At 37.6% G+C, this 16,117-nt stretch overlaps 1 protein-coding gene across 1 annotated transcript; it reads right to left on the bottom strand.

The window, feature by feature from the left end:
* Nucleotides 1-2,077: 2,077 nt before the first annotated feature.
* LOC115726035 (protein argonaute 2) lies at nt 2,078-5,560 on the bottom strand. Its single transcript, XM_048284792.1, is given in 4 exon segments — nt 2,078-2,413; nt 2,416-3,766; nt 3,922-5,101; nt 5,494-5,560. Coding segments are annotated over 4 exon segments (2,679 nt in total). The 3' UTR covers nt 2,078-2,332.
* Nucleotides 5,561-16,117: the final 10,557 nt, after the last annotated feature.

The raw sequence follows: 16,117 nt of genomic DNA, 5'->3' as shown, positions 1-16,117 counted from the left end.
AGCCACAAAGCAGAATTAGCAAGTGCTAATCATTTTCAGACGATAGTACACACTATCAGAACTCATCCACAACACTCACTTTTATACACTCGATTTCTTACACGATTACATTATGGCAAGACTATCCCGGAGTAAATATTTGGATTCCAATTTGATCGCGCACCCACTCTCAAGTTTCTCATGGATCGAATTGACCTCCAGCTGCTCATCACTAGACTTATGTTGCAACATTTCTAAAAGGTTAACTAGAGGGAAAGCTAATGGATTACTAAGCTTATTTAGCTTGGGCTCTATCAAGCTCAAATCAATTGCAATTTTCAAATTAATTAAGATGCAAAATCAATTAATTTAGGAGTTGCCACTAATTAATTATGGTTGAGTAGTAACCCCAAGTAAAGTGTGGGAGCATACTTTTACTTATCCGAACTAGAGATTAAATCGATTCGAAGACTTGATTACGCTAGACAAATCCAACGCCCTTTCTTTGCCTTTTGTCTTTTATTCCAAAAATATTTTGCAAGCAACTTTTAAACCTGGACACTAAAATGTGGGATCATGCAGGTTCGCAACCAATAAATTAACACTTGATAATCAAAGCATTAACAAATAAATTGCTAGAAGAACAAGAGTTAAAAAACACACCATGAATTAATCAATTTTATTATTATTTTTTTTTACTAAAAACTAAACTATATACTAGAGCTGAACGTAATGAACGGATCGAACCGGGAACGTTGGGTGCGGTTCCCGATTCCATAAAATTGAAATTAGTTACGGTTAGTCGGTTCAAGGTTCCAGGAGGAACCAAACCGTCCGAATCAGACCCGACCAAATAATAATTTAGTATGACTTTCGGTTTAGCAACAACGCGGAGAAATCAACAAGAGGTGGTCTAATAAATACGTCATTAACGAGAAAAATTAACGATAAATCACAAAAAAAGGAACCGATCCAATGATTGGATAGCATGGGAACCGAATTGAATTGATTGATCCCGTCCCAAGACCAACTGGTCCGGTTCCCAAGTCCTTGAAATTGAGAACTGGTCCTCCCGGTCCATTTCCCGATTCTAGTGTGGAACCAAATCAAGAACTGATCACCCTACTATGTACAATGCATGTAATGCATGACATGCAATTTTAACTAACTAAACTAACATGCAATCACTACATGACCTGGCAAGTATGACATGGAATCAATGACACAACATGGATAGTGACATGCAAATGACATGATAATGACGTGGCAATGATGTGCCAAACATGATGGCTTGACAATACGACATGGATGACATGGCAAGATACGATGATGTGGCAATACAACATAGCAAGATGACATGGCAAAACATGATGACTTGGCAAATAATGATGCTACATATTCTATATGATATGCACATACTATTTTGTCATTTCCTTTATTGGAATTCGAAATAAATAAAAAATCAAAAGAAATTATCTAAATTGAAGGGTTATCCAACTTACATATAAAATAATTTAAGTTAAATCTTATTCTGACTTGGAAACTTATCCTCAACCACTAAGCATTATCTAAACATGCAATCTTATCTAGAAGAGAAACTTAATCTATCTTAGATTTAAAATGTACTTTTGTATTCTTGAAATGTGAGGGTTGATATTACAAATGAATTCTTTCCAATAGATACTAATATAATATGAACATTCAGAGATAGCATACAACTTGAGATGAAACAGCATTCAAACTGTTGATATTACAAATGAATTATTTTTGTTGTTGATTCATATGAAATTAGTTTAAATTTGCGGAATTATGTGAATTTTACTACTTCAAGTGCATTTATCCCACGGCAGCAAGACATTGATAAAAATTGCTCATGTGATTTCTTCCCAACCAGATGTCACTTGCAAATGATGTCACTTCGGCCATACAAAAACGCCTTGCTTTGCAATCAGAGACAAATAACCTAGGCACCCAGATTTGTCACCAAGAACAAATAAAAAAGACACTGAATAGACCCATAAAAAAGATCATTAATTCCTGCCAGGACTAAAAATCCTAATGAAGCGCTAAGAATCCTGAATAAATGGCTATAAGTCTTGAGGACATTCTACCTTCTGCATCTTCAAGAATGTATAGGAGACATTCTCCACGCTGCCCTGCTTTCGATGGGCGAAAGCTGGACGGAGGAATCGAGCAATGTCCGCCTGACGGACTCCATCAGGCTTTCACTTCATTGAAATTCTTTTCTGGCGGAGAAGCAATCGCAACATCCAGAAAGTCCCCTACTAGTTTTTTCAAATGTAAAAGAAGGAATGTCCTCGGGACTTCTTCTAGACATTGGGGCCTATGGCCTTCAAATGAAGAACATCATGTTCTCCACGTTGGCGTGGAGCTTGCAGAATCGCTCTTCATTCGAACCAGTCGATGAGAACGATGTGAAGATGCCATCGAACTGGGAGAATGCTCCACCACCGCTTCGTGATACAACCTTCCTCTGTAGGCGGCGAGATCAGCATAGTATACGGGGGTGGCCAGAGACACTGGTTTGGTGCATCGAGCAAAGGTAAAGCATAAGCTGTAAATCAAATTCTCCAAGTGGTCGGAGCTAAACCCGTGTTCGTCCCAGAGGACTTGGTAATGGGTCGGCTTGCTCGTCCCGAGGCTGCCATAGTGGCTGCACAGATAGAAGTCGAATTCGAAAGGATGCACAACTGTTGTGTCCACGACTGTCCCTGGCGGAACGTTGCCCGTGGGACCCCCGTCGACTTCTCTCTCCGGGAAAAGGCGAGTTTGGTGGCGCTTCTGAGCCACGATGATTGTGATGGTTGGCCTGTAATCTTTCTCGGAGAAAGCCTTCTTCAGATCCTGCAACTCTTCGTTCAGAACCATGTCAAATTGGCTTTCGCTTACACCGTCGCGAAACAATACGAGCTTCCCGGGCCTAACTCGATTCAGACGGGCGTATGTCTCGACGAGCTCAAGGCACATCTCACCAATGTTGACAATTTTCTCTTGCTGATGGAGCTGAGGTCGCACCCTCGCAGCATAGCGATTGGCAGCAGGCCAATTGACAGTACCAACAACAGCAGCAAATGATGGACTGATCGTGTCACGGGATGCGGGATGGTTGACATCGGCACCAAGGAACATCACATGCCCCTCGCCGTCGATGTGTGGAAATCGATTGAATAGCTCGACGTTGCTGCCCCCAAGCTTGGCATTGATCTTGAGGGCCAGATTAGCTAGATACTGATCGTTCGCTTTATTGGCATGCACGGAAAGGCAACATTGAGTAACTAATCCAACTCGAGTCTCACAGATCCATTTGAGGTGCTTGTAGCCGACGTCCCTCCTGGACATGACGCAAAGAAGGAATTGAGGACGCCATCTCCCGACTCTGCACGCGCGGTCGTTGACATCCTCTAGCAGCTCAGTCAATCTAGCCACATTGGAGAACGTGCTCATTGCAGCATCTTGATAAAAGAGCGGTTCTTCCATGCAAATCCCCAAGTTTCTGCATCGGCTGATAAGCTTTTGAACGAACAGGTTACAATTAAGCCGATTCCGGTCCGATGCGCTGAAGTCGACGATGACCCATCTTTCAACCCGCTTCCCATCCACTACCGATTTCCCGATCAGATTCCAATGGCATTTCTCTTTGTCAACTTCTATCTTGATCATCTTGCCATGGGGAGTCGCCAGCTTCAACTCGGGAGGTCTGATGACACGTCCCACCACTTTCGTCATGTTCATGTCGACTTCGATTCCAAAGTTTTGGCTAACGTCCCTGCAGCAACGTAAGAAGCAATAAAAAAAAAAAAATCAAAAGGATGATGAAGCCTCATGTGCATAACCACATTAATTGTTTTGATCCGCAGGTCATGTTTGGACAGAAGCAACGATGGGGATACACAACTGGAGTAAAGAACAAGTGTTGCATACCCGCAAGGTCCGTTGTTCGACCTGATCATGTCGCAGATGGACTTCTTTCTGATATGCGGGGGAGGCAAGGAGAGTTTCTTCAGCACGAAGGCGGCGTCTCTGTCCAAGTTCTCCTTCCGGTAACACTGCCCCTCGATCAACACACAGAACTCCATCGGCACATAATTTTTCTTGTTGTTCTTGCTAAAATCCAAGCAAGGAATGTCCTTGTACTTAATCTCGATTTTGTACTTCTCCGAGAAGTAGTTCAGCAAGTTGATCTTCTTCATCTTGCTCCCGGGGCTCTCGCAGCTGAAAGATATTGAGCGTGCGGTCTCTTTGGTCAGCCTCACCACCGTATAGTTCTGCTTGGTCCTGCGGTGGGTCATTGTGACCTTCACCCCCTTCAACGCCTGCTCGACTTCCCTCCTGTACCTTGCAAACTGGCCGATGTTGAATCCACGTATGTGCTCCTTGAGGAAATCGATGACTGACATCCTCTTTCGGAAGGCAATGACCGAGCAATCGAGAGACAGCGCGAGGCCTCGGGAGGTCAGCTTCAGGCTGTGTTGGAATCCCCTGAACGCTGCGATGCCGCACTTGAGGTCGTCTGCCTCGTGATACTCGAGGGGATAGAAGTGTCGGCCGACCGAGATCATGTGCCTCTTTGGGTTCTCCTTCATCGCCAGATCCATGCCCTGCAATATGTCGCGCGGGATCGACAGCAAGTTCCCAGCCAAGTAGTCCTTCAACTTACGGAGCTTGAGCTCGTTCACGAGCGTGATGGTGCATCGGAACGAGGAGTCCTCGCTGTCTTCCCTGGAAAATATCTTCACGTTGTACGTGCCGCAAGGTAGCAGGATCGCACTAAAGATGTTCTTCTCGCCGTCATAAGCAGTCATGGACAAAGGAAACTGCATGCGGTTGTCGGAGAATAACTTCTTCTTGACCTGAGATAAAGTGGCTTTCGATAGCCTCACGGGATGACCGCGCCTCGCAGGCGCCTCGGGCTTGATGTCGACGTCGTAGTGCCTTATGATGGTTTCGGGATCGAAGGTGATGGGAAAGTTGTTGACAAGAATCCTGACATGCCGAGCAGCCAACGAACCGCCATTGTCGGGGCGTCTGATGGGGCAAATCTTATCCCCGTTTACTCGGGAAATCAGATTCAACTCCGGCTGGATAGCAGCAGCCTGAAGATCTGTTGGGAGAATGTAAATTACATCAATTGACGGAACACAATAGCATCAGTCACCTGGTCGGAGGTCACCTATTTGTGGTTCACTGATCATTTGGTGATACCATTTTTAAAATTTTATACTAGTTATGCTTGTAAGACTGATGAAATTCGAACATAAACAGATCAGCAGCTATGCACCATTTTGCAGATTATTATCCGGAAAAAGGACGAAAAACTCATCACTTTTTTTTTCTTAAAAGTTGCAAAGATGTCTGAACGTTTAACGATTATGCACCTGATCAGGAAAAAAACTAGACTCAATATCGTAATTGAATGTTGATTGATTTGCTTTGGAAAGAAAAATGGTCCAAATGGTCGCGAGGTCAACGTGGATGAGGCGAACTTATACATACCGGCTACAGGCTCGGGCTCCGGATGCGGCGGAGCATCATGTCCAGGATGAGGAGCGTCGGTATCCATAGGTGACCGACTCCTATCTCTACGATGAGATTCTCGGGGAGTGTTCCTCTCCTGTCCACGACCAACCCTTGCGCGTCGGTGGTCTCGCTCATAGCCGTGATGGCAAGGACGACGATTCCTATTCTGGTTTCTCTCTTCCTTCTCGTCATTCCTGTCGCGTTCTCTCCGTTGGTTGCCATGTCTGTCCATGCTGTCTCTCTAATTGGGGCTCAAGGAACGGTTACACGATTTAAGGACGGAGTGCTTTCAAGACCAGAGAGTCGCGACTGTGCAGACTGGAACGAAAATCAGAGAGAAGAGATGAAGAAAGGGCGAGGAGATGCACAACAAGAAAGGTTAAACCAGTATGAAAGAGAGAGGCCTTGAATGCTAGGAATTATCCGTGGCGGTGAGAGCGAGAGAGATTAAGCGGCTTTAGGAAAAGGGCCGAGACAGCTACGGAAGAATCGATGCGTCGTCACCAATATAAGATATCCTATTGAATTATCACATCTAAAGTAGAAATGAAAGCAAACACCAAACTTGGAACTGCCGTTATTACATTGTCTATTAGTAGATTGTCCCGCTCTGGTAGATTGACACGCAATGAACCAGCAGTGTATTCAGCAAATCTACCAGGGCAATTATATTTATTGGAGATATCTACCTTGAGGCCCCTATAGATTGGAAAGAAAGAACCAGGACAAAAAAACAATAGAGAGAGGATGGGGAGATGGGATGAACCTACCAAACAGAGAGGATCTGGGGATGTCTGATGAAAACATATTAGGATTAATATGACAAAAACCCTAAATTAGTACACTTATGACAGATTTACCCCAAATTAATTTTCTAACCATCAAAAATCATAAATTGACACACGAATTTACCTTTTGTTAGTTTCCGTTTATCGTCAAATTGCTGAAGTTAGATGACACTTGACGGTATTCCGTTTATGATTTTTACCCTCCGTTTGTCATAGGTGTACCGGTTTGGGCTTTTTTTTTTTTTTCATGGTACTAACTCAATTTAACAGCAACTAGCGAAGATTAAATTTGTCACAGATGTTCAATTAGTTTGAGGTAAATTTGTCACATGTATACCAATTTTGGATTTTTGTGATAAAAAAATTAGTTTGAGAAAATCTGTCACATGTGTATTAGTTTGAGACTTTTCGTGGTATTAACTCAACATACTAAGGATGGATTACTCTTTGGATTTTCTTTCCTTCCTCGCGGGAAGATGTCTTGCCTTCTAAAGTCATGCCTTGTTTGGCTGACAGGAACAGGAAAATTTGGAAATAAAACAAGAAAGAATCTGAATAAATGATGAGATTAGAAGGCTAATTAATCTCCTATTCACAGTAGTTGGCAACGCCTCGAAATAGAATGTAAGATCTGGAATGTGATTGCAAGTTACCAAAAGTCCAAGTCATGGATAAACTTGCGGAATGTAAAATTACCATATCGAATTTCCTTCCTTATAAAATGTTACATGTAGGGAGCGTCAGTTATCGGTTTCTTTGTGGAGTTGCCGTCATTGTTAGACATGATTCGTCCGTTCTTATCCATTGCAATTATGTTCATGACTCTTTTTTTTATGATGTCTCCTGAATCTATTTCCCGAACAAGACTTCTCAATGTCGAACCCTTTCATCCTTGTCACATTTACCTCTCTCCTAAACTTATTAAAATAACTTCTAATATTTTGCGTAGTCTTATTTTTATAATTTAATCAAACGTGACTAATAAAAGTCAAAAAATATGTTGCACTCAATCAATGACTAATTTCTAATTTGTTGATTGGTTAATCCACAAATTCAATCTCTTATTGAGGTTGAATTGAAAATAAATAAAACAAGTGAAATGAATTTTAAAGCTATATGGCCTATGTTGAATGTCTTAAAAAAATATTATGGCATACATTCATTTAATCTAAAATTATATCAAATTAGCATATCTTATTAATAAACGGAATTTTGCAATTATAAGTGTGAAATTCTCTCCTTATCACTTTTAAATATTTATATGGACAACAACAAAACTGTACAACGAGTTATTTCCTTATTGTATGTATGGTGTCATTAATATCTCTATATGACTAAATCCACTCCATTTTCACTAAAGATACAAAATTACCATCAATCATTCAATTTCAAATTAAAATAGTGGCCCCATATTTATTTACTTTCCTTCTCTTTATTTTAGTTTTGTTTATTTGTTTGTAAAATAATTAAGAATATCAAATGCCTCATCTTTGTTTAAAGTTGGCATCCCATGTATAATAAAGGCACAATTTTTTTTTTTAAGATTTTACTCCTGTAGGAATTAGTTCTTTTCTACATTGTCCAGTAAATTTAATGATTAATTATGAAATAAAGATGTAGAAAATTCTAACATTAGCAACTTTTTAACACAATTTACATGCTATTTATGTTGGGCCTATCACCCTCAAACTCTTTTTTTATCGGTTGTCTTTAAATACATACACATACAATATAATGGTCGGATGAAAAAAAAACTGCTTTAAAGATTTTACAAAACAAAATCACGGTTACATTTCCCAAGGTGGAACTATAAAAGATGAAATGTAAGTAAATCAAAGCTTTACATTTGATAATTTTCTTGTTTTTTGAGTTTCAATGAAAATTTTCATCCATTTTGAATTGACAAAAGTTCATCTAAATTGCGGAGTGTTCTAGGAGAAATATATCAAATTAAGAGACTTGATTTGATTATGGACTACAATAAATTTTAAAACAAAAAATTCACTAACGATTGATACCTAATTTTTAGCCAGCAAGTCATATAAAATCCGAAAACTTGAGATTAGAGTTCCTAATCTTGACAAGGCTTGCTTCTTGGCCAAAAAGAGTCATTTTAGTGTTTTTTGAAGTTTTTAAAGATCCGTTTAGGCATTGATTTCATCAATAATTCAAGGAAGTCTTTAGAGTTGACTTTTTGGTCAACTATTGAAGTCAACCCTTAGTCAACATTTTTTCAAAAATCTGAAAAAATGAGAAATCATTAATACAATTATATTCAAGCTTAATTAGACTCATAATTCATCAATTTTATAAAAAACGATTGAGAATTGGCTTTTCGGGCATACCGAAAATTTTTGACTTCCGATCTCAAAATTGATTCATTTCTTATCATTTTTTAGAATAATTTCTTTCATGGCAACAATTGATAATCATAATTTCAAGTCAATTTTGGGACTTTCAATCTAATGCGGATTGGCCAATTTTCGAGCACCAAGAGGAGTCCCAATTGGTCCCTCATAAGTAATGCCAATTAGCCCAATTTAAATCTATATAAGTAAGCTTAATTTCAATATTAATACCAAAAAAATCATAATAATTTGGCAGAAATTACCCTTAAATGACATATTGGGATGGACGGGTGCAGGTCAGGTCAACCAGATTAACTGGACTTGGTTCAGCTCACTTGGGCGGATGTCCAATTCGGCCAAATTAGACACAAACAAGACAAATTGGCCAAAACCCATGAGGCTAATTAATGAATCAAGACAATTGGAAAATCCTGGTCCAACTCAGGTCAACCCAATTTAACCCAAATTGAAATCAACTCATTGAACCATAAATGCTTCCCCTTCAATCTCAAAATAATAACGGGAAATGCTTGTACGATTACTCTTATGTAATTGAACACCTTGTGTATTCGGTTCACTAGACGATTCAACACTCTCAATACGTCCAATAAGTTGTGGCAAATCATTATTTTCCTCAACAATATTGGTGGGTGTGATATCAAGATCTTCCATTTTATATAACTAAAAATCCTTATCAATCTCACATCTACTAGGAAAATAGTCCTCCAAGAATGTGGCATTTCATGACTCCATTTTAGTCATACTTCCATCAGCTTGTTCACCGATGAATACATATCCTTTGAAGTGTTTTGAGTATCCAATAAAGATACATTTCTTCCCTCTAAGACCAAATTTTCCACATTTATGGGAAGAATCGTGAACATATCCTGCGCACCCCAAGATTGTAAATTGCTTAAATTAATCTGATTTTCTAACAATCTATAATTCATAAGGAATGACTGACTTAGAGGGCACATGATTAAGATTATAGGCGGCATGCAATAATGTATCTCCTTGTAAGAGATCAGTAGATTTGCCTTTGTTATCATAGACGTAACCATTTTCAATGGGATTCTATTCCTTCTCTTAGCAACCTCATTTTGTTGTGAGGGTACCAGGAATAGACAAATGTCTTACAATACCCTTTTCATCACAAACAGACTCGAATTGCTTTAATAGATACTCACGTTTGCGATCAATTTTAAATTATTCTCTAACAAACTCATATATCGTCTAAAGCAATCAACGCTTCTGACTTATGTGAGATCAGAAAAAACATAATCAAAGCGCGTGAAGTCATATATAAAAGTGATGAAACTATGGGGTTGCATGCCTCGTCGTCATATTCAATTGACCACAAATGTTTAAATATACAAGTTGCAATGGAAATTCAGCCTTGGGTTCCTTTACCAAATGGTTTTCTAATTGTTTTTCTTGCTAGATTATGTTTACATATGGGTAGATCGATATTAGTGAGTAATGTAACATGACAATTTCCTCTTTTATACAAACGTCAAAATAATCTCTTTCATTGTACCAAGAAACTGTAGTTCTCTAATCAACGACAGTTTCCATTGGATTCTATTGTACGAGCATTAAAGTCCAAACATCCCATTGTTATTTAGAAAACACTGAGCTTTGATTGTATTTCCTATTCACTGCTCCATTATTTCCTCATGACTAGTTGAGATTGCTATTTATGTTAATCCCGAATCCACGTGGTTTTTCTTCTTTATTATAATTTTCTTAAGCACGGATTTGTAGATAAGTTAACCAATTATTTTAATCCATGATAGCCAATTACGTGTAGAAGAAAGAAAAAGAAAACAAAAAGAAAAGCCTTTGAACGAAAATGCCTGGTCATGACTTAAAAAGTGGCATGTGATTTGTATATGCTCGCCTTATTGCCCCAAATTGGAAAGCTAGAAAACAAATTTGGAAAACTAGATAGTTGGATTATTTCTATATTTTGGTAGCATAATAATCAGAAGTGAAATGCTTTCTTGACAATACTATCCCTAACAATATTGTCTCAATTGTAGATCAACAACATATCATCATCGCGTGTTTTGCATAAAACACTTACTAATTGGAAGATCGTGTGATCATAAATAATTGACATTACTTGTCGACTGTCCGGCTAATTGCTCCCTAATCGGAAACATCAATTAGAGATTGTAACAAATGTTCCTATTTTATGAAAAAATTGAATAGATTTAGGCCTAAGAGCCATGTCTCACTCAAGCCGACGAAGTTATTCCCTCAGCTCATTTATTAAGTTTGTTCAGCTGCTATCCAATAAAAGGACAATAAAATAAAATCTGAAGAGAGAGAGAGAGAGAGAGAGAGAGAGACCGAAAGGGAAAAGGAAGCTGTGTATGCTCTTTGTGGACTTCTCAACCACATTGGATTAACGATGTTTCAAAGTTCTTGATAAGAAGCAAAATCCTTAATTCATCAAGCAAAGAAATTTTCTTGATTAAACTGTAATTTCGGATCAGTTAGGGGTCTACGTTGATTTTAGAGGTTGTTAAATTGTGAATCCATGTTGTAAAGGAATTTTGAGGTGCCGTGGACCTCTGAGATATCACAGAAACCGATTTGGGATTATCTTTTGATCTGTATGAAGTTTTGAACTTTGTTGCACGATGCTAGACTAGATTCAACAAGTTGGGAGCACGTAGCAGAAATTCAATACTATCGCCCTGAGAGATCGCCAAGAGATCGCCCTGAGAGATCGCCAAGAGAGAGCTTACGTCCGATCTTGTTAAGATATTCAATTGGACCCATCTTTACTTTGAAAAACTTAAGCCAATGAGTTATGAGCCAACTAAGATATATTAACTGCTCAACATCCAACAATTCTCCGATGTGGGAATTTTCTAGCACAATTTACATGTGCATCATAACAATTTCCCCCAACGTGTGAACTTAGTGTTAAGTTTGTTTCCTATTAATTCAAGTATCCTTTTGCACTAAGATATTTCAACTTGAATTTCCATCGATATCCATTCTTATCCCTAATCTCTTTCTCTAAGTCGAATCATGAAGATTGCCATTAAACCCGCATTGCTACACCACAATACCCACCGTCCGAGCTATTCGCTAAGCATTGGAATTGATTGGAGGCCCACCAATTAACCATCGGTTGTGATACCATTTGTTGAGAGCGCATAATAGAAGTCCACTACCTCCTACCTTGGAAGATTGCCAAGAGGGAGCAAACTTGCTCTAGTTCGAGTGAGTTTTCAAAGACATGTTGGTGTCATTTTATTTCGAAATAAGTTTTGTTGAGTTCAGTTGAATCTTACGTAAGGTAAATTTTCGTTTGATTTCGAGTTTTGTTTATCGCTTAATTGATAGGATTCCAAATTTTTCGTTGAAGGTAACTTTCATTCTTTCAATTGGGGCTCCGTTTATTTCACAGAAAATATTTTCTTGAAAAACATTTTCCTCAATTTCTAGTGTTTGGGGGACCGAAAATATGTGGTCAAGGAAAATATTTTCCAATCAATGAAAAATATCATTCTAAATCTGAGGAAAATGATTTCTTTTTTTGAAACAGGGAAATCATTTTCCCCTCTATCTATGCTTCTCTCTCGCGTGCGCGTGAAAGGGAAATCAGAAATAAATAAAATTTTCCTTTCTCTCCTCTTCCTCCCTCCCTATTCTCTCTCCTCATGGCTGTTGCCTCTGCAGCTCGTTCTCTCTTTCATGTCATTTCGATTCCAATGACGGAGCTGTGATCTAGGGAACTATGCCTCGACGATGAGCTCGAGGCGGCGAGGCGAGCCATGAGCCCGCTAGATATGGCGAGGTCGAGGTTTGAGTTGCCAATGGCGAGCGCTAGCCTTGCCGACAGAGAAAGAGATGAAGCTGCTCGAGATGGCATCCTTGGGGACTCGACGTGGCTGGAGTCGGTGTTCCAGAAGGTGTTCAAGGTGTCAAGGGCAGCGATAGAGCATGTGGTGGCTAACGCTATGGAGCGTGTGCTGCTTGTTCAAGGCCAGCCGAGGAACAAAGGACAATAACAATAATAATAATAATAATAATAATAAAAAATTATTTTTAAAAAATTTTTAAAAATAAAAAATTGTTAAAAGGCATGTACCAAACGGTGGAAAATTTTTTTCAAATTTGTTTTTAGGTTTTACCCAAATTTGTTCTTAGGTTCTAGAAACGTCACATTTTTCACGAAATAAATGGAGCCTTGGTTTGATAGATGAGTGTCGCTTTATGACTTGGAAATTGATACCTTGAAAAGTATAGGAGTATAGATATAAGAGATGAAACAGGGAACCAATATTAAATTGGAAAAACCTATTATTTTTTTCAAGAAGACCAGGCTTGCCCGGCTACTGCTATCCTTGGGAAACATAGACTTTATAGTTCCTTACCGGGTTAATTTTCAATTAGCATACTCCAAAAAATTTTCCAAAACGTTTATGTAGGGTTTTGTTTACCAATCACATCGCACAATGTTTATTATAAAGAGAAATTGTAGCTTAGAATTTATTTGTCTAACAAAATTGGATCAAACATTTAGTACCATTTTGGTTATTTGAAAAGGCATAATTGTGTAAAATGGTTTGAGAAATGTTATATAAAATGTACTCTTCTCAACTTATGAAAGGTTATATAGTTTGTGGGCCTAATTTATGAAATGTATTTCTGTATTGGTTTATTATTAGACGGTGAGTTAGTTGTTTTATACTCATTGTCATTCTGATTGGAACTAATTGAGGGATTGTGAGTATGCATACTATTTTCAAGACGTCTTGCTAGGGCAGAGCCATTGGCTAATACTGGTGAGACTAACTCCAGCGGAAATCTTGGCATGTTTTGTCACGGGGCATTAAGCGTAGACATAGTTTTAACAATGAGCAGTAGATTAGTCATTGGACCGGACTATTGATGTTGTTTTGATATTGTTTTTAGATCGGATGTTTCTCATGTTCATAAACTTATGTGAAACTTAAAAAAAAAAGATATCTTTGTTCTTTAATGCATATAATTGTGTCTTAAAAAGTGTGTTTTGTTTTGAAATATTTATAGAAATGCATGGTGAATGCTCGATTCATTCAAAACAGATTGATACTCCATACTGAGTGATGGTTTTCTCATACCATTCATTTATGATTTTTTTCAGGCTTCACAACTACAAAAGAGTAGTACGAGAGCAATTTTGGCGAGAGACTTTGTCAGAGTTTGATTTTTTGTATTGTCTGAGATAGTTGGGTATGTTATGTATAGATATTTTTTCTGAGTTTAGTTTGATTAGTTACTCATGATATGCGGTATCCTTGAGTTATATGGTTAGTTGATGATATAAATATGTTCTTTTTGGTGGTAATTTTAATAATGGTAATCAATTTGTCGTTTTATCAGATTTATATATATGCTAAGGACAAGTTTATGTATGTTAGCGTGAGTTTGCATCCCTTAGGGTAGAAGGAAGATCGTGCACGTTTCTTTGAATAAAAAATGACCGTGTCATTTCATCATAAACAAATTTGTTCTAAAAAGTAGTTCGAACTATGAAAATCGAGCATATTAGAATTTTCATGTGGAATCATCAAGAGGTTCATTGAATGGTCATGTCACGTTTGAATGATTTGAATTAGGGCCTGATTTCTTGAGGGGCCCAAGCCGTCATCTTACAAATGGAATTTTACCATATACAAGAGGACATGACGAGTCGCATGTATCTCTAGAAATAAGTCGACTTGAAACTTTATTTATGACTTGTGCCTTAAAAAATGATTTTCATTACAATATTTTTTTGTTTGTGGAATTGTGTAAGCATTTATAATGCAAAAGAGAAATTCATACCATGGATGTCCCAACTATTATTACAAAAAATTGGTAAACTCAAAATTCAGCTTTTCTTGTTTTGTTTTTTAGTTTACTGCAAGGCAAATGTAGCAATAAGGAAAATATTTTTTATTGACTAATTATTTCAAGTGATAGTTTTTAGGAACATTGATTTTCATGAAATAAAATCTATAGGATGTCTTTCATGGCCATGGGAGTATTCCATTAGATTTTTTTTTTCTGAATTCCGTATTTGCTCCGGAAGTGAACGAAGATTTTTCTAGTCTTATTATTCAAGAGAGAACATTTGAGTGAAAATAATTTGATGTATGTATTCTTCAATGAAGATAATTTAGGTTATTCCGCTACTGTTATAAGTACTTAATGCTAAAGAGGGGGGAAAGGGTCATCAAATACGATCTTTGGATTTGTTTTGATATTATTCTGAAAGCTGATGATTTATTTTGATAACCTAAAATGGTTGGGATAAAAATTAAAAAGAGGAGAGAAAGTGAGGATTTTTATAAGCATTTGGGCGAAAACCACACATTTGTAACGATACTGAAAATTAATACAATGCTTAAACTTTTCTTTTGGGACCTTAATACAAGCCCTAAACATGAAAGTCGTGATATAATGTTACACTTGGTCCCATAAAGTCCTGGTATATAGCAGCAAACCACTGTGCATCTTCGACCAAAAAAAAAAAAAAACCACTGTGCATATTTTCTTGGAGAATATGTATAGGATGATGTAAAAAATGACTGTATCAAATATATTTCAACCATTAATTAGTATGCATTTAGATTGGTTTTCATATAACTAATCCATTTTTTTCCTGTTTTTCTTTTGTAAATTTATGTCCATATGAAAAAAATCCTAATTAACTACTCCAGGTCAAACATTGCTACTTCTCTCTCCTCTTTCAATCATCTGATATGAGTTGATGGCGGAATTTGTTTCAATTCGTCATTCGAAAAGAAAAAGTTCAAAGGGAATGTTTCAACGAAAACTATAGGGCATGTCTATTACCACCATGTTTAGAGTGAAGAGATTGATATCAACTCATATTTTCAATTGTGCAATTCCCGACTCGTTGAAAATAAATCATAGACTTGCAATAAGATTTTAGTTGAAACCATCATAGATGAAACTCGAACGGTTCAAGTCGTATTTGTTTATTTAAGTCAAATTGAACGAGCCAACTAAGTTGTACAAGAAACACTTTTTTTTTTTATCCCATCTACTAGTTCAACAATAACATACTCCTCAAATGATGACAGATAGTTTCCTCTTTTAGAAAAAGCTCACTCAGTGAACTGCTGCTAAGCTACGTTGATGAGCACAAAATTGCATGTAGATTTACGCTATCGAATCTTTTGTATCTTTAGCTTATTCATATATCGATGCTTCTCTAATGGAAGAATTCATGCGTAGTTCAAGTGACTATCTTCTTTCACGCGGCTTGAATTTTAAGGAGATATCCTATGTAATTTTACTGGGGAGAATAATATCAAAAGTACTAAAAGTTGTGTACGGCTCTTACTAAAAAGTCAAATTGAAAAAAAATGACCACTTAAATGCCTCCGATGAGATATTCCGACCAAAGTTAACAAGTGGCATTTATTTCTAAAATTTTAATATAAAGTG

Source organism: Rhodamnia argentea, chromosome 9 (genome assembly GCF_020921035.1).
Source record: "Rhodamnia argentea isolate NSW1041297 chromosome 9, ASM2092103v1, whole genome shotgun sequence".
NCBI lineage: Eukaryota > Viridiplantae > Streptophyta > Magnoliopsida > Myrtales > Myrtaceae > Rhodamnia > Rhodamnia argentea.
The sequence above is the reverse complement of the archived record's forward strand: the minus strand, read 5'-3'. Positions and strand labels throughout refer to the sequence as shown.